Consider the following 17,240-nt stretch of genomic DNA (forward strand, 5'->3'; position numbering starts at 1 on the left):
ATTCACCAGGTGAGCTATTTTCATGTTCTTGGCCACGTTTGGCGACCCCCTACTGGTAGGTCCTGGTTATTGTAGTTCCATTAATAGGGAATGTGCACTTTCCTGCCGTAACTGTGTTCACGCAATATGAAGCACGAACAATACAAGCAGTACTGTGCCAAGGTTAGCTTGGGACTTTGTTTTGCAGATGTTTATGTCACGGTGGTACAGAGTGTGAGATGCAGGAGGTCTGCTGTGTCTGCTGGGGTGAGTGTGCATGCGATTCTAAAGAGCTGGCAAGCTAGCATTTTGCGTCACATGTCATGTCAGCATATCACCTCGTGATGTGATGACTTCTTTTATTGTCTCTTAGCTTGTCTTATCTCAGTGAAGTCAATGTCAATCTAATAGACTTTAAATATGTTGACTAACCATGAAAAACCACTGTTCGTTGAGGACCTATGTCTTGATCTGCCCCTGTCACTCCGATCTCTGCTTGTTCAAACCACATTCAAACTCAAAAAGCCAGAAAACAGAAAACACTGTGGAAACACTGTGGCCAAGAATGGCACAAGCAGGGCTACAATAACACACACAGGCCATGTGCAGGATGTGGAGACATGGCTGTTGAGGATTTCTGTTGAACTCTCTCTTTTTCCACTCATGCTCTTCCCAGGCTCTGCTGGGAAGTGGAGCTGAGTCCCCGTTAGTGATGGATCAAGGTTATACAGTATGCAGTCCACCCTGAGGGATGTCTGGATATCAGTGAGCGTGGAACCGACGTACAAAACGATACGCTAATTAGGGGGTACAACAGACCAGTAGTGCGATTGTGTGGGCAGGCGTGTTTCAGTGTGGCAGAAGTTACCCACTTCTGAGCATCGCAGTCACATCCAATCTTAAATCATGGCACTGACAAAGATATTTAAAGTTTCTCTGAGGTCCTTTAAATTCTGAAAATTATATTTCCAAGAAAAGGACAACCAGGCAGAAGAAATGGATTCTTTATTGCAGAATCTGCCATGTGTTAACACTGCTATATACATTTTTTACATATATAACTATTGACAATTATACAGTACATCACATCATATATAAAACATATTATATACATTTAAAAGCTTTCTCCTGTCTTACCACCTAATGTAAGAACATACTGGATTCTACAGAATCTGGATTCTACAGAAATTCCAGTGTAAGAACTGAGAAATTTCTATATTATTGAAGAGTAAGACAAGTAGTAAACTGATACAGCACAGCAGATCCACAGCAGTGGAGGCCTGGTAGCCCGGTTCTCTATTCCTGGACCTCTTCTGACAGTCCAGAACGCTACCTTGCAAGGTCCCCTGTCGCTGTGTGCTTCTCACTCTTCTGTGCACTGAAGTGCTACAAGGCTTTGACTGCTGTACTTCAGAAAGTCTCCTGTTTTTTCTACAATCTGGAACCAGTTCTTCCTCATTGTCCACCCTTCCCACTTCAGAACCGCTTCCTGCTGGTGGACCGGGCCTGCCCTTACGGCCCGCGTTGCGTGCCGGCCCGAGGGACACGACAGAGGCAGGACCTGCTTTCCTCCAAAACGCTTGCTCCTGGCCCGCGCCGCGAGCTCCGCGGTGCCTTACAGCAGAGTGAGGGCCAGCTCGACCGATGTCCGAGTACGTCTGAGCAGGGCCATGGGCCACGAGACAGAGCAGGCCAGCACTAGACCCTTCCCCGTGCAGCATCTTCTAGGACGGAGGCTGCCGCCCAAGTCAAGCACCTCCACTCACTGGAGGTGGGCCGAACTCCGCTGCTCCCCCACTGACGCTGGAACACAAGTTACCAACAGGAGGCCAGCAGCCAAAACTCCCACAGTCTCCGGCCTTTGTAAGGTGTGCAGGAAAAGAGTCACCGGCTGCACACGTGGGCTCGGAGCGAAGATGGGACTCGGGTGGTTTCTCAGCAGCTCATCAAGCAGAGAATCAGCTGGGAACAGACACACAGACACACACATGCAAACAGTCTCACACTCGTCCCACGTACACACTCATACTCACAGACTGACTCGGCCTCAGATGTTGGGCAGGTGGTGGTCGTACTTGTGCTTGACCTGTTTCTTCACCTCAGGGGCAGGGGAGTGGTTATTGCCAGGCAGCTGGGGCAGGTGCTGGGGGGTGGAAAAACATTGCAACACGACTCAACACAAACGATACAGGACACCTCCCACGCAGCACCACGCAGCTCCGTGCGCGTCTCAGCCCCGGGTTTCTGATCCCTGCTTCTCTCCAGACCTCAGTCCCAGCCTCCTGGTGCCGAGGGGCGTTCATACTGGAGCTCTGAAATCGCACCACCTCGTGCGTCGCGTAACCTCCGGACTGCCACGCCCCCACCCTGATCCCCGGACCCTGACGCCTTACCCCCGGGGCCCTGCGACGTGTGCCCCTTTCCTGCCTTCGTCCCGCGCCCCCCTCTTCCTCGCCGCCCTGGCTCTCGAAGTACGGCAGCTCCAGCAGCTCCTCGCAGGTCAGGCGGAGCGCCGGGTCCATCACCAGGCACGACTGCCGAGAGAACGACGGGAGATTGACCACTGCTGTGGCAGAACTCCTTTTTACTGTGTGGGTCGGTTTGGTCCAGCTGGGCGTGTTTCTGAAGCGATCTGGGTGAAGACTCTTCTCCAGGTGTCCCGCTGCCTGACAGTTATCAGTGCACAGCCCTTAACGCCCTTGAAAATCGAAAATGCGCTGAGAGACCTGTGTTAATACACACTGCTGTACACCGACACTGCGCCGAGAGAGCTGTGTTAATACACACACTGCTGTACACCGACACTGCGCTGAGAGAGCTGTGTTAATACACACACTGCTGTACACTGACACTGCGCTGAGAGACCTGTGTTAATACACACTGCTGTACACTGACACTGCGCCGAGAGAGCTGTGTTAATACACACTGCTGTACACTGACACTGCGCTGAGAGAGCTGTGTTAATACACACACTGCTGTACACTGACACTGCGCCGAGAGAGCTGTGTTAATACACACTGCTGTACACTGACACTGCGCTGAGAGAGCTGTGTTAATACACACACTGCTGTACACTGACACTGCGCTGAGAGAGCTGTGTTAATACACACACTGCTGTACACTGACACTGCGCTGAGAGAGCTGTGTTAATACACACACTGCTGTACACTGACACTGCGCCGAGAGAGCTGTGTTAATACACACTGCTGTACACTGACACTGCGCCGAGAGAGCTGTGTTAATACACACTGCTGTACACTGACACTGCGCTGAGAGAGCTGTGTTAATACACACACTGCTGTACACTGACACTGCGCTGAGAGAGCTGTGTTAATACACACTGCTGTACACTGACACTGCGCCGAGAGAGCTGTGTTAATACACATACTGCTGTACACTGACACTGCGCTGAGAGAGCTGTGTTAATACACACTGCTGTACACTGACACTGCGCTGAGAGAGCTGTGTTAATACACACTGCTGTACACTGACACTGCGCCGAGAGAGCTGTGTTAATACACACACTGCTGTACACTGACACTGCGCTGAGAGAGCTGTGTTAATACACACTGCTGTACACTGACACTGCGCTGAGAGAGCTGTGTTAATACACACACTGCTTTACACTGACACTGCGCTGAGAGAGCTGTGTTAATACACACACTCCTGTACACTGACACTGCGCTGAGGCAGAAGTCGGGATGCTGTTCTGATACTGTGGGGAGACAGAAATGAAATCTGTGTCTTCAGTGAAAATGGACATGCGACCGATAGGTACGTGTGTTTGGCCCCCGTATGCGTGTGGCTGGAAGCCGTCGTGTCCGGAAGGAGACTGTCCCAGCAGGACAGGGCCAGGCCTGCTCCACCGTGGGCTATCTCACCTTGAGCACAGCCAGGGCCTGAGGAGACGCACTGTGGTACCGCTTCTCCAGGGGCTCCTAGGGACAATCCACCGGTATCAATCAGCATCGATCAGGACAGTAACACTGGGGCGTCCGAGATCGCGGCGGGCGAACCCGCCAGTGAGCGTTACCGTGGTGTCGGGCTCCGGGATGCTGACTCCACTGAAGAACACATTGGACCGGAAGACCTGCTGGTGCCGTGGGATGAGGTCACCTGGGGGTGTAGGGTCAGACACACACAGTGGGTCCTTCTGGAGGTCTCCTGAGGCTCAGGGTCAGCTAAGCTCTCTCTCTCTGCCCCCTGCAGTCTTTCTCTGTCTTTAGAGCCAGCCAGATATGCCAGAAGCCATATCACCCTGCAGCTCACAGCTGGCAACCCACTGGAGCTCAGCAGGTGTGAGCCTGGTCAGTACCTGGAGGGGAGACCTCCTGGGAAACACTAAGGTTGCTGCTGGAAGAGGTGTCAGTGGGGCCAGCAGGGGGCGCTCACCCTGCGGTCCATGTGGGTCCTAATGCCCCAGTATAGTGACAGGAACACTGTACTGTAAACAGGCGCCGTCCTTCAGATGAGACGTAAAACCGAGGTCCAGAGTCCCTGTGGTCATTAAAAATCCCAGGGTGTTTCTAGAAAAGAGTAGGGGTGCAACCCTGGCGTCCTGGCCAAATTTCCCCCTGGCCTTTACCAATCATGGCCTCCTAATAATTCCCATCTATGAACTGGCTTCATCCCTCTGCTCTCCTCCCCACTGAGAGCTATATAAAGTGAAAAGCGCTATATAAGTGTAAGCAATTATTATTATTATCTAAGGACTGCTCCGGCATGCAGTTACTCTCTTCACGCAGTAGGTGGCGACAGCACCCTGTTGAAAATCGCCTCACCTGTAGTTATTTTGCTAGCACCTCACTCCAGCTAGCCCAGCAAAACTTAGATGAACTCCAGCAGAGGGATCAACGAAATCAATGTGTTTTAACGAAGCCATTTACAGCCAACGGTGTTGGTTTCCATAAAATAACTTTAATTGGACCAGATGGACCAAGGTCTCCTCTGTGCTCTTTGTAACAGTCCTTAGTGCTTTTAGTCACAAAGAAAACTTAAATTCACCTTCACCTTTAAAAAAACACGAGCTCAGTGGTCCTGTTTTGACAGCTCTTAAGAGTTACATTCACCTGCAGTTGCGATTTTATATTTATATTTAATAGCTACACTATTTATTAGAGCGAGAGACTTAATGACCTAATACATGCTGGTATTTATTAGGCCAAACCTTTTTTTTTGTGGGGGGGGGGGGGGAGGGATTCAGTGGTACTAAACTTACAAATGTAATTCTAAATGTATTATCCCCCAGGGAATACTAATTTCACGACACACTGTCCAACACAACCATATCACAAACACAAGCATCACCAACAAAAAGGCCACAACATGCGCTATTCGGAAGGGATCAATTGTTTCTGCTCTGAGGGGCACAGAGGCATCTCCTCAATGGCTGTAGGAAGATTCTCCTGGGAGAGGGTGGGCCACATGCTCCACACTGCTGTTAGCCATGGCTTCCAGAGTGCTTGGGGCAGTGCTAGCTGGGTGTGAGGATATTCCCTGCGATGTGTCTGGCGCAGGCTGCGGGATATTTTCACAGAGCCACACCGGTATTATATGTGTATAGAACTGTTTAGTTCGCAAAAAAAAGAGAAAATTGTCATGTTGTGGAAGTTTGTGTGTCTTCTTTTATTTGTATGAGAGAGAGGTTAAAGAGAAAAAAGTTTTGGTTTGAATCTGAGACATGCAGAGAGAGTTTTGGTAAACCAAAACTTTTTTCTCTTTAACCTCTCTCTCATACAAATAAAAGAAAACACACAAACTTCCAAAACCTTGATCCCGTAGACGGCAGGGACATGTCTACGGGTCTACAGCACAGACACGCTCTGCGTCTGTCTCTCTCTCACCCAGGGTTCTGCGGATGAGGTAGAGCTGGTCGACATCGGAGCGGCCCGGCCACAGGGGGGCCCCGGCCAGGAGCTCGGCCAGAACGCAGCCCAGCGCCCACACATCCACGGGGGGCCCGTACTGCGTGTCCCCCACCAGCAGCTCGGGGGCCCGGTACCACCGTGTTGCCACGTAGTCGGTGTAGTCATCGCCTGGACCGGCTGGGTGAACAGGACAGAACGAATGAGTCAACAGGGAGCTTTCGTCCTTCTGCCTCTCCTCCTCAGCCTCTGCCTCACTCTCTGCCTCTCCTCCTCAGCCTCTGCCTCACTCTCCGCCTCTGCCCCTCCCTCTGCCTCACTCTCCCTCTCACTCTCTGCCTCTGCCCCTCCCTCAGCCTCTGCCCCTCCCTCAGCCTCTCTCCCCCTCTGCCTCTGCCCCTCCCTCAGCCTCTCTCCCCCTCTGCCCCTCCCTCAGCCTCTTCCCCTCCCTCAGCCTCTCTCTCTGCCTCTGCCCCTCCCTCAGCCTCACTCTCTGCCTCTGCCCCTCCCTCAGCCTCTCTCCCCCTCTGCCCCTCCCTCAGCCTCTGCCCCTCCCTCTGCCTCACTCTCTGCCTCTGCCCCTCCCTCAGCCTCTCTCCCCCTCTGCCTCTGCCCCTCCCTCAGCCTCTCTCTCTGCCTCTGCCCCTCCCTCAGCCTCTCTCCCCCTCTGCCTCTGCCCCTCCCTCAGCCTCTCTCTCTGCCTCTGCCCCTCCCTCAGCCTCTCTCCCCCTCTGCCTCTGCCCCTCCCTCAGCCTCTCTCCCCCTCTGCCCCTCCCTCAGCCTCTTCCCCTCCCTCAGCCTCTCTCTCTGCCTCTGCCCCTCCCTCAGCCTCACTCTCTGCCTCTGCCCCTCCCTCAGCCTCACTCTCTGCCTCTGCCCCTCCCTCAGCCTCTCTCCCCCTCTTCCCCTCCCTCAGCCTCTCTCTCTGCCTCTTCCCCTCCCTCAGCCTCTCTCTCTGCCTCTTCCCCTCCCTCAGCCTCTCTCTCTGCCTCTGCCCCTCCCTCAGCCTCTTCCCCTCCCTCAGCCTCTCTCTCTGCCTCTGCCCCTCCCTCAGCCTCTCTCTCTGCCTCTGCCCCTCCCTCAGCCTCTCTCCCCCTCTGCCTCTGCCCCTCCCTCAGCCTCTGCCCCTCCCTCAGCCCCTCTCCCCATCTGCCCCTCTGCCCCTCTGCCTCTGTCCAGTGGTTAGACTGGCAGCAAAGATGCTCACTGAGGATCCTGGCGAATCCAAAGTCACACAGCTTGATGACACCACCCTTGGTCAGCAGGATGTTCTCCGGCTTCACGTCTCGGTGGATACACTGGGAGTGAGAGAGGGCACAAAACAGTGAGGGGTAAGAAGGGAAATCAGGAGAGGAGGTGGAAAGGGGAGAGAGAGGAGAAATGAGACAGAGGGGAGAGGAAGGAGCTGAGAGAAGAGGGGGTCTGACAGAGCTGAGCATCAGACAGGGCAGCTCAAATGTGCAAATATTTGTAAACTCCCTGCTAATTGTTACTGCTTGAAAACACTAATGCATCAGTCATGCTAATAAGGCTCTTTGAATCTGAGACATGCAGAGAGAGTGCGCCAAGCAGACAACTACAGACAGATGGAAAGAGTACAGCAACACAGCTGTTAAGAGGCAGAAAGGCTAAAGAGACAGAGAAGGCATAACAGCCAAACAACAACAGTCAGGCTCCAAAACAGACAGCAACACAGTGGGACAGAGGCAGACGCCCAGCCCGACAGCCTGGAAGACAACGACGAACACAGAGCAGGGGGAGACAGACAGACAGGACGGACTGACAGACAGGACTGACGTTGTGCTTGTGACAGAAGTTGACAGCCTGCAGGGTTTGCCACACGATACTCTTCACCTGAGGCTCCGGGACCCTGGAGAAACACACAAGGAGGGAGAGGAAGAGATTTAGAGAGAGGGGGCTAATTTACACCCACCATTCACAACTGTAGGTTCACACAATGCTGTGAGAACGCTGAGAGTGCTTACATGCACACGTATCTAATTAAAGTGTCACTACAGAATGAAAAAAAATAATTAAAGACTCGTTTCCTGTGTTTTTAAAATTAAGATTTAAATCAAAGAGAAGAGGAAGACTTTAAATGACGGGAACAGACCCAGCTTGCTCTCCTGTCAGCACTGAAGATTTACAGCTCGTGTGTGTCAGAGACGCCCCCCTGTACTTGGGGGCTCTCTGTCTCTTTAAGAGTGAGGCCACATTCTCTGTCTCCGGCCTGTTAACCATGGCCTGCGCCTCCATTCACCATGGTGACCGCTGGCCTGTTGCCCCGACAACGAGGGCCTTTATTTCCACTGGGATGGAGCCCTTGTGGCAGCTCATGTTACGAGCTACAGGGCATGCTGGGAAGGGGTGGATCTGAACTTCAGACTTGACAGAGCACAGACGTGGTACTGCTCTCCAAACGGCCATCAGACTCCGTGTGCACAGCAATACGGGACAGACCAGATGTCACCAGCAGCTGGTTCTCAGTACAAAAGTTAATTCAAATTCAAAGCCATCATTGAGAACATGCTGTACGTCCACCTTCCTTCACACAGCACAGGCATGTCTGTTTTCTGGAGCTTTACCTTGCGATATGTGCAGGCGGACAAGCAGACAGGCAGATGGACAGATGGACAAGTGGAAGGACAGATGGACAGATGGATGGACAGGTAGAAGGACAGGGAGGGAGACAGATGGACGGACACACTGGCAGATGGACAGGGAGGTGGACAGGCAGATGGACTGACGGGTGGACACACACACAGGCCAGCGGACAGATGGACACATGGACGGATACACCAGCTGATTGACAGGCTGACGGACAGACAGATGGAAGGATACATTGGCCGATAGACAGGGAGGTGGACAGGCAGATGGACAGACGGGTGAACAGGCAGGCAGGAGGACAGACAGATGGACAGGCTGATGGACAGATGGGTGGACAGGCAGATGGAAGGATACATTGGCCGATGGACAGGCAGGCGGGCTGGAGGACAGACAGATGGACAGGCTGACCCGTGGGGGTGTCGGTCCAGCTCCGTCAGCACCGTCTGCTCACAGAACTCAAAGACCAGGTGGAGCCGCCTCTTCCTGCGGAAGACCTCAAGCAGATTGACCAGGTTCACGTGCTTCAGCTGCTGCAGGGGCAGACGGGGAGGAGCGCTTGAACACACACTTCGCCCAGGCACACAGCTCACAGAGCACAACAGCAAGAACATAAGCTGAAACAGATGCCCGCAAAACCAGCCATTTACATTCACCGTGACTTAACTGAGTAAACAGGAGCTCTTCACTTTTATTAGCGCACAGAGCTTCACATACGCAGCACAACTCAATACATTCTTCCACATTCAGTCAGGTCAGTCTGTGTCCAGTGTCTATGGCCAGGCTGTGGTCACTGAGCCTGTCCTCTCTGGACAGTCAGGTCAGTCCGTGTCCAGTTTCTATGGCCAGACTGTGGTCACTGAGCCTGTCCTCTCTGGACAGTCAGGTCAGTCTGTGTCCAGTGTCTATGGCCAGACTGTGGTCACTGAGGCTGTCCTCTCTGGACAGTCAGGTCAGTCTGTGTCCAGTGTCTATGGCCAGACTGTGGTCACTGAGGCTGTCCTCTCTGGACAGTCAGGTCTGTCTGTGTCCAGTTTCTAAGGCCAGGCAGCGGTCACTGGGCCTGTGTTTAATCAGGGTCTGTTTCACCTTGCTGTCTCTCACCCTGGTCAGATACTCGGCTGCTGTGTGTGATTGTGTTGACTGGGTGGGTGAAGCTGTGTGTGTGATTGTGTTGACTGGGTGGGTGAAGCTGTGTGTGATTGTGTTGACTGGGTGGGTGAAGCTGTGTGTGATTGTGTTGACTGGGTGGGTGAAGCTGTGTGTGATTGTGTTGACTGGGTGGGTGAAGCTGTGTGTGATTGTGTTGACTGGGTGGGTGAAGCTGTGTGTGATTGTGTTGATTTGGTGTGTGAAACTGTGTGTGTGATTGTGTTGATTTGGTGGGTGAAGCTGTGTGTGTGACTGTGTTGATTTGGTGGGTGAAGCTGTGTGTGATTGTGTTGATTGGGTGGGTGAAGCTGTGTGTGTGATTGTGTTGATTTGGTGGGTGAAGCTGTGTGCGCGTGTCTGGCCTGAGCAGTGTGGACCTTAGGCAGGCTGCTGTCGGTGTGGCCCAGGACAGTGAGCTCTTGCCTGGACCCAGCTCAGCAGGGCTCTCTCCCCTCTCCACCTCTCCCGTCACTCTGCCCTGCCTGGCTCATCCTTCTCGCCCCCTCCCTGTACCTTTAACATGCGGATTTCTCTCAGGGCAATTTTCCTGATAACAGGGTCATCCTCGGATTCCACAAACCGCTTCACGGCCACAATCTGGCCCGTGTCCCGGTTCCGGCACTTGAACACCACGCCGTACGAGCCCTCGCCGATCTTCGCCAGCTTTTCAAACTTCTCCATGGCAACTGCACGGAGGTATGAGACAGGTGTGGGTAAGGAGGCAGCTGCCAAACACAGAATGAAAAGACCACCATGTTTCTAATCTGCACTCATCTGCTTCTGAACTGGAACCCTGAAATATTGCTAATCTTTCAAGTTGCATCAGACTGCTCGACTGCACTGGGACTGTAACTCCTATTGTAACAGGACTGTTCCACTGTACTGGGACTGTAGCCCCTACTGTAACAGGACTGTTCCACTGTACTGGGACTGTAGCCCCTATTGTAACAGGACTGTTCCACTGTACTGGGACTGTAGCCCCTACTGTAACAGGACTGTTCCACTGTACTGGGACTGTAGCTCCTATTGTAACAGGACTGTTCCACTGTACTGGGACTGTAGCCCCTACTGTAACAGGACTGTTCTACTGTACTGGGACTGTAGCTCCTACTGTAACAGGACTGTTCTACTCTACTGGGACTGTAGCTCCTACTGTAACAGGACTGTTCTACTGTACTGGGACTGTAACTCCTATTGTAACAGGACTGTTCTACTGTGCTGGGGCTGTAGCTCCTATTGTAACAGGACTGTTCCACTGTACTGGGACTGTAGCCCCTACTGTAACAGGACTGTTCCACTGTACTGGGACTGTAGCCCCTATTGTAACAGGACTGTTCCACTGTACTGGGACTGTAGCTCCTATTGTAACAGGACTGTTCCACTGTACTGGGACTGTAGCCCCTACTGTAACAGGACTGTTCTACTGTACTGGGACTGTAGCTCCTATTGTAACAGGACTGTTCTACTGTACTGGGACTGTAACTCCTATTGTAACAGGACTGTTCTACTGTGCTGGGGCTGTAGCTCCTATTGTAACAGGACTGTTCCACTGTACTGGGACTGTAGCCCCTACTGTAACAGGACTGTTCCACTGTACTGGGACTGTAGCCCCTATTGTAACAGGACTGTTCTACTGTACTGGGACTGTAGCTCCTATTGTAACAGGACTGTTCCACTGTACTGGGACTGTAGCTCCTATTGTAACAGGACTGTTCCACTGTACTGGGACTGTAGCCCCTATTGTAACAGGACTGTTCTACTGTACTGGGACTGTAGCCCCTACTGTAACAGGATTGTTCTACTGTACTGGGACTGTAGCTCCTACTGTAACAGGACTGTTCTACTGTACTGGGACTGTAGCTCCTACTGTAACAGGACTGTTCCACTGTATATTACTTTAGTCCCCCATTGTAAAAGGTTAAAATGACATATCCTTACCTACACTGCAGTGGCCACTGGACATATCCTTACCTTGTAAGGTGATTATATATATTTTTTTCTGCGTCTACGTTGTCTTGAGATTAGAAAGCGTCTGGGCGACTCTTCATTCGTCCTCCTCGCTCCCCAGTGCAGATCAGTGCGCGCCTCTTACGGTGTGTGCCGGCTCCGCGTCCGTGTGTTTCTGTTCGTCTGTCTGCGTATCCATCTTCCCCTTAATGTACAGGGAGTGTACCCGTGATCTCGCCAGTCGCAGTATGCTCATATATCGGCTTTCAAAGGAAAGAACCTCCTCAGCCCTCTGGCTGCTCTATGAACGCCCGTCCTTCAGCTTTGGCGTGGGAGGCCGTGGCGCGCCCGCGTCGTCTTGCGGTCGTGCCGCCGATCCTGCGTGGGGTTGTTTTTTTGTTTTGTGCGTGAATGTATTTTCCCTTCCGCGAGTGCGAGTTCCGTGTTTGTGTTCTCGTGTCGGCTGTGTGTGTGTGTATGTGTGCGGTTGTCCTGTGAACCACGCAGCGCCTTGGTTACGGGCCGCTCTCATTCCGCCCGAGTGCTTATTTATTTATCGCGGCGCCTGGTCCGCACACTCCGCCGGCCGTCACCTGTTGAAGACAGCGGCGGCCCGAGCTCATTTCTCGGCTGGGCGCTCTCAACCGCGGCTGCCTACCCCTGCATTTCCACGCGAAGTTTTTTCACAACCCCCCCTCTCTCTCTGTCCTAACTCTTAAACCCCAGGCCCTCGGCGAAGCGTGTGAAAACAGTCTGCTCGTCTCTCTCCCTCCCCGTCAATTCAGGGGCAGCTTACGGGAAAATAAGTCAGCAACAGATGTAGCTGCAATTTGGGTTGTTGTAAGCAGTACCGATAGGCCAACTAGTTGCTGTAGCGACAGCACCAGGACCAGCAGCAGTATTAGTAGTATACACAACAGTGTTAGTACTAGTGACCGTAGTAACTGCAGCGATAGTTTTAACACCTGTAGCGGTGGTACTCACGGTAGCCGCAGCAGGAGCGGTTGTAGCAATAGTCGCTGTAGTAACAAATTGGCAAGAGTGTACACGTACACTACCTTTATTAAGCGCCTTCTGTCCGAAATAACTTAAGATTTTCAGGTTTTACACATGTATTTTTAGTTTTCATATTACTTCTGCATAACCTTTACAAGTCCACATTATCATAAACCTGTATCACCGACTCGGATACGGCGAAAGGAGTCGTCGCAGGGCTCGGAAAGTGGCACCAAGGCTCCGCCTGCCGGCAGTGTTAGACGATTGATTGTACCGATTGTAGTTAACGGCTTTCGACTTGTTACTGCACAGTTCTGCACCAACTGTTCGTTTTCCTTATCCTTGTAATGTAGTACACATCAGTACCGTTCCGCGCAGTGTGTCAGAACTGTACTGTTCCACTGCAATACTCTTTATGTGTGCTAGTTATAAGATGAATGGAGCAATGACACTTCGTACACACTCAGGGGAAACCAAGGCATAGGTCCAGGGCGATATTTCGAGCAGGTCCGTCAGTCTCCACGCACGCCTGCGTGGAGAACACGCACTGGGGTGGGTCATTAATCGATAAAGAGCCCACGGGTGTTACCTGCAGTAACTCATCGATGGGAACTTGATCCTCGTGGTACCATTTGGTTTTGGGCCAGCTCTCATTGATCGATTGTTTGGTCAGATCAGCTCACTTTATTTTACCTGTAATTACAGTACTTCCCGGACGGCGGTTCGACAGCGTCCCGACTACCTTAAAAAAAAACCCGAGCCCGGGACCACGTGACATCAAGGACCAATGGCAGAGCCCGGTGTCGGGTTGCTAAGGAAGTGGCGGGGACTCGCCTCTCTAGCCCTGGAGACCGCCGCTTGAATGTAAACAAGGAAAGTTAATTTGATTAATGAAGTAAAACAAACCTGGAAAGCACCGGGAGGATTGAAGGTAAAATTTCGGTGTCTTCGGGATTAAGTCGTGAGGTGTCTCACCACTCTATAAAGCTGTTTTTTTATATTACATGAAATACAATCTCGAGAGCGTCTTTACCGCTTGGAACAGCACCTGCATTGTTTACTATCTGGTAACTGGACAGACTGGTCTAGGTTGTGCCAGATAACGGAACGGTGTGATGTTACAGTAGAATAAAATGTTATTTCACACCCTTTTCCAGGTTTCTGGAGTTATTATTTTACAAGGATCAAACACCTGATTTTTTTCTGCAAGTAACTTGACGCGCCTGCCAGTAGGAAACAGCTCGTATTTCTATCACAGTGCATAGTGTGTGATTTATTAACAATGGGTTCGTAACAGCATGCTATAAAATGCGTTAAAACGTGAGTTAAGAGCATCCTACCACAAGTGCCTTCCCCTTTTCACTCCCAACTTAATTTCAGAGTGATTAAAATTAAATTGAATCATTATTTTCCAGTTTGTAACAACAGAGTAGCCTGAAAGAAGCAATTGTATCATTAATAGATTGAAGAATGCAGCTTTGAGGATGCATCTGCACTGAATCTGAGCAGTGTGATAAGAACATAAGACAGATTAGACATAAGAAGATCAGCAATAATATTATAAAGATTACATTACAAAAGAGGAGGCCATCTAGCCCATTTGATGGTTATTAATTGATCCAAGGAGCTTATCCAATCGTTTTAGTAAAGACGTCTGTGAAATGGTTTCAACAACAAGGCTGGGTAGCTTGTTTTGTTCCCTACTCTTTGGCTAAAGAAGCGTTTGTTCTATGCTCTTAAAGCGTTTCAGCATAGTTTACATACAGTACAGTGTGTGTCCCCTTGGTCATGTTCCATGGTTTAATCTGCTGGTATCCACTGGTCCCCCTGCGTGATGGTAATGTTTTTCCAGACATACAGACCAGCACTTCAGTGGGCTCAATATGAGAGCAAGTTAATTAAGTGAGTCTGTGAATTGATCATCCAATGAACGTTCTTCAAAGGTGAAGGAACTGACTCGGGTGTTTAAAATCCTCCGGGCCATTGAGAACATCAGCCCATTGGATGTCTTCAGAATCAACAGAGCAAAACAAGCGAACAAGTGGAAACGAAGGGGAAGCACATTCATCTTGTTTGTCACCTAACAATTATATGACCTTTATTTATCACCATTGTTCCCTATGCATGTAATAGAAATCCATTGGAATGTTTCACAAGGTTATGGGTGCTCCTGTTCTAAAATAACCCTGGCCAGTGCCCACTGCAGTGTAGTCCTCTCTCACATTGCAGTATGGTGCTCTTTGCCTCTGTGATCTGATTTCTTCCTCAGCGCAGCAGCCTTTAGGTGAGGTATGATTTCCCAGGTCAGATCGTTAGCACTGACAGCTGGTCTCGGTGCCGGAACAGTTCAGGGACCAGCCAGCATTGTTGTAAGATGAGGGTGTCCGTAAACCTGTGACGAGATGGCAGAATAGATGGCTATTGCTACAGGATGATGCTGATAATGAGAACAATCTACCTTACCTGTGAAGTGTATTTCGTATACAGTATCATTCACTTTTTTTGCTTTACTTGTATACAGGCTTAAAGTTTTGACAGTACCTGTATTTCATTTATCTTTCCAGTGTCAGTGTGAAATAGTGTCCTGTTGTGTCTTGTGTCTGCCAGTGTGTAACGGTGTTCTGTTGTATCTTCTGTCTGCCAGTGTGTAACGGTGTTCTGTTGTGTCTTGTGTCTGCCAGTGTGTAAGGGTGTTTCTCTCTCAGCAGGATGGCGGAGCTGCACATTATAGGCCAGATTGTGGGGGCCAGTGGCTTCCCTCAGAACAGCCTCTTCTGCAAGTGGGGTGTCCACACAGGTATTCACCAGCCATGATCAGGCCTACCTTCACTCAGTTCTAAACCTTCAATGATTTGATGTCCTCCCTTATCTCAGTGAGGACACAGTGCACGTGCGTTACAGTGTTGTGTGTGTTGCAGGAGGGGCATGGCGCCTGCTGTCAGGGCTGAGGGAAGGGCAGACACAGGTGGACTCTCCCCAGATTGGTGAAGTGGCCTATTGGAGCCATCCCATAGACCTACACTTTGCCACCAAGGGACTGCAAGGTACTTCCTCCTCCTTCTCTTTCCCTTTTCCCTGTCTCAGTTGCTTACCTCTCTTCTCTTTCTGTCCTCTCTCCTGTCTTTCCCCTTTTCTTCCTGTTTCTCATTCTGTTCCTCTCCTTTCTCTCTCTGTTTCCCCTTTCTTCCTGTCCTCTCAGTCTCTGTGATTTGGAAAAAAACAACATAAATGTTGCCCCACAACTGTAATCATACCTTACAGCACATTGTCTGTTCATCTGTCGAGTTAACTCATTTTAATGCACATCTATGTAAACCTTCTTCCTTTGGTTAATGGTTTCTGCGCTGTATTTAACAGTGAACTGAAATGGCCCAGAGTTTGATTTATGAATGCATAAAATTGCCATTTGTATTGAGCACACTTTTTTTTAAGATCAATTTCACCTTACAGTATGTTGTCTCCAGCTCAGAGCTGATGTTTCTGTACTGATGTTTTCAGTGTGTCCACACACTTTGCTGTGGGCCTCCCTTTTACTGCAAGAGGACCGCATCTTTTCACATGTGCTGTGCAGTGACGTCAAGCATTCTGAACTGCAGTTTCAGCAGAGTTAACCCTTGCTCTTTGTTTCTTGGATGGATGAAGACAAGCTAACGTTGACTCCCACTGTCAAGGGTTATACTGTAGTTCCTATGAAAAACGAGGGGTTTGCAGAATTCAGTTATGGGGAAGAAATATCCATCTGGGTGAATGGAAGACTTGCACTGACCTGGATTTTTTGGGGTTTGCTTTTTGATTATTTTTTTTTACTCCATCTGGAAAGAACAGTTTGACTTGAGCTTTGTCTCTCCAGGGTGGCCCAAGCTGCACCTGCAGGTGTGGGACCAGGACTCGTTTGGCCGCTGCCAGATGGCTGGCTATGGGTTCTGCCACGTGCCCTCCAGCCCTGGGCACCACCGACTGCGTTGCGGCACCTGGCGGCCCCTGGGGCCCTGGCAGGACAGGCTGGTGCAGACCTTCGTGGGAGGGGGGCCACAGCTGCGCTCCCCTGACCTCATCTACACTGGGGCAGACCGCTACAGACTGCACACGGTGGCTTCGGGCACCGTGGACCTGGAGCTGAGCATCGTCTTGAGACACTTCGACCGCTACGGAGTAGAGAGCTGAGAGAGGAGGAGAGGCAGAAGGGAAGCGCAGGGGAAGGTTTGAGAGAGGGTTTGGTGTGTGGGGCGAGAGGGAGAACGAGAGAGAGAATGGGAGGGGATGTGAGGACTTGAGGAGGCCAGCAGGCTGCGAGCTGTCTGCAGTGGAAAACTCAGGACGGCTCTCAGGTCTGTCCAGTTCTGGACCTCAGCAGGGAAAGAGGGGAAACAGTTGCTGTGTGTGGACAGGTATCATGCTCTTTGTAAGTATGGCTCTACCCCTGCTCTGCCACAAGGGGGCAGGCTGAGTCTTGGAATGGCATCTCTCATACAAGTTCCCATTAACACGTTGACAGTCACACGCAATGAAACTAATCCCATTCTTTGTTAAAATGAATTTTTGTATTTGAACCCAGCGTGACTTTTGTATATTTTTATATATGTATTGTGTTTTAGAGTTGGAAACCATTTTACTTTTTTAAAACGCATATATTAAAAGTTTGGTTTTCCATAGTTTCTCCGATGTTTAATTGTGGGTCAGTAAATGAAACTATGAGGT

At 50.8% G+C, this 17,240-nt stretch overlaps 2 protein-coding genes across 7 annotated transcripts; one reads left to right on the plus strand and one right to left on the minus strand.

The window, feature by feature from the left end:
* Window positions 1-967: 967 nt before the first annotated feature.
* LOC102699128 (cyclin-dependent kinase-like 1) lies at window positions 968-13,243 on the minus strand. Of its 5 annotated transcripts, none has more exons than XM_069186497.1 (11): window positions 13,132-13,243; window positions 11,571-11,751; window positions 10,113-10,285; window positions 8,859-8,980; window positions 7,641-7,713; window positions 7,051-7,141; window positions 5,823-6,023; window positions 4,013-4,095; window positions 3,861-3,917; window positions 2,373-2,513; window positions 968-2,122 (listed from the first exon to the last, which is right to left on the minus strand). In XM_069186497.1, exons 3-11 carry the CDS (start codon window positions 10,278-10,280, stop codon window positions 2,027-2,029), a joined length of 1,032 nt encoding a protein of 343 aa, XP_069042598.1. In that variant the 5' UTR covers window positions 10,281-10,285; window positions 11,571-11,751; window positions 13,132-13,243; the 3' UTR covers window positions 968-2,026. The 5 variants fall into 5 exon arrangements, with proteins under 5 accessions (XP_069042598.1, XP_069042599.1, XP_069042600.1 ...); XM_069186498.1 differs by lacking the exon at window positions 13,132-13,243 and adding an exon at window positions 12,605-13,015; XM_069186499.1 differs by lacking the exon at window positions 13,132-13,243 and adding an exon at window positions 12,531-12,620 and having other exon boundaries at window positions 8,859-8,977.
* A 116-nt stretch (window positions 13,244-13,359) lies between these two features.
* b9d2 (B9 domain containing 2) lies at window positions 13,360-17,194 on the plus strand. Of its 2 annotated transcripts, none has more exons than XM_015340703.2 (4): window positions 13,360-13,473; window positions 15,248-15,339; window positions 15,461-15,586; window positions 16,393-17,194. In XM_015340703.2, the coding sequence occupies exons 2-4, from the start codon at window positions 15,252-15,254 to the stop codon at window positions 16,704-16,706; spliced, it is 528 nt and encodes a 175-aa protein (XP_015196189.2). In that variant the 5' UTR covers window positions 13,360-13,473; window positions 15,248-15,251; the 3' UTR covers window positions 16,707-17,194. The 2 variants fall into 2 exon arrangements, with proteins under 2 accessions (XP_015196189.2, XP_006627517.2); XM_006627454.3 differs by having other exon boundaries at window positions 15,251-15,339.
* Window positions 17,195-17,240: the final 46 nt, after the last annotated feature.

Source organism: Lepisosteus oculatus, chromosome 3, assembly GCF_040954835.1.
Source record: "Lepisosteus oculatus isolate fLepOcu1 chromosome 3, fLepOcu1.hap2, whole genome shotgun sequence".
Taxonomy (NCBI): Eukaryota; Metazoa; Chordata; class Actinopteri; order Semionotiformes; family Lepisosteidae; genus Lepisosteus; species Lepisosteus oculatus.

Coding starts and splice junctions, on each gene's coding strand:
- LOC102699128 (XM_069186497.1), bottom strand. CDS start 10,280: ATGGAGAAGTTTGAAAAGCTGGCGAAGATCGGCGAGGGCTCGTACGGC. Junction 4,096..5,822: donor CCTCATCCGCAGAACCCTGG/GTGAGAGAGAGA, acceptor CTACACCCCCAG/GTGACCTCATCCCACGGCAC. Junction 2,514..3,860: donor AGGCCCTGGCTGTGCTCAAG/GTGAGATAGCCC, acceptor TTCTCTCGGCAG/TCGTGCCTGGTGATGGACCC.
- b9d2 (XM_015340703.2), top strand. CDS start 15,252: ATGGCGGAGCTGCACATTATAGGCCAGATTGTGGGGGCCAGTGGCTTC. Junction 15,340..15,460: donor CAAGTGGGGTGTCCACACAG/GTATTCACCAGC, acceptor TGTGTGTTGCAG/GAGGGGCATGGCGCCTGCTG. Junction 15,587..16,392: donor TGCCACCAAGGGACTGCAAG/GTACTTCCTCCT, acceptor TTGTCTCTCCAG/GGTGGCCCAAGCTGCACCTG.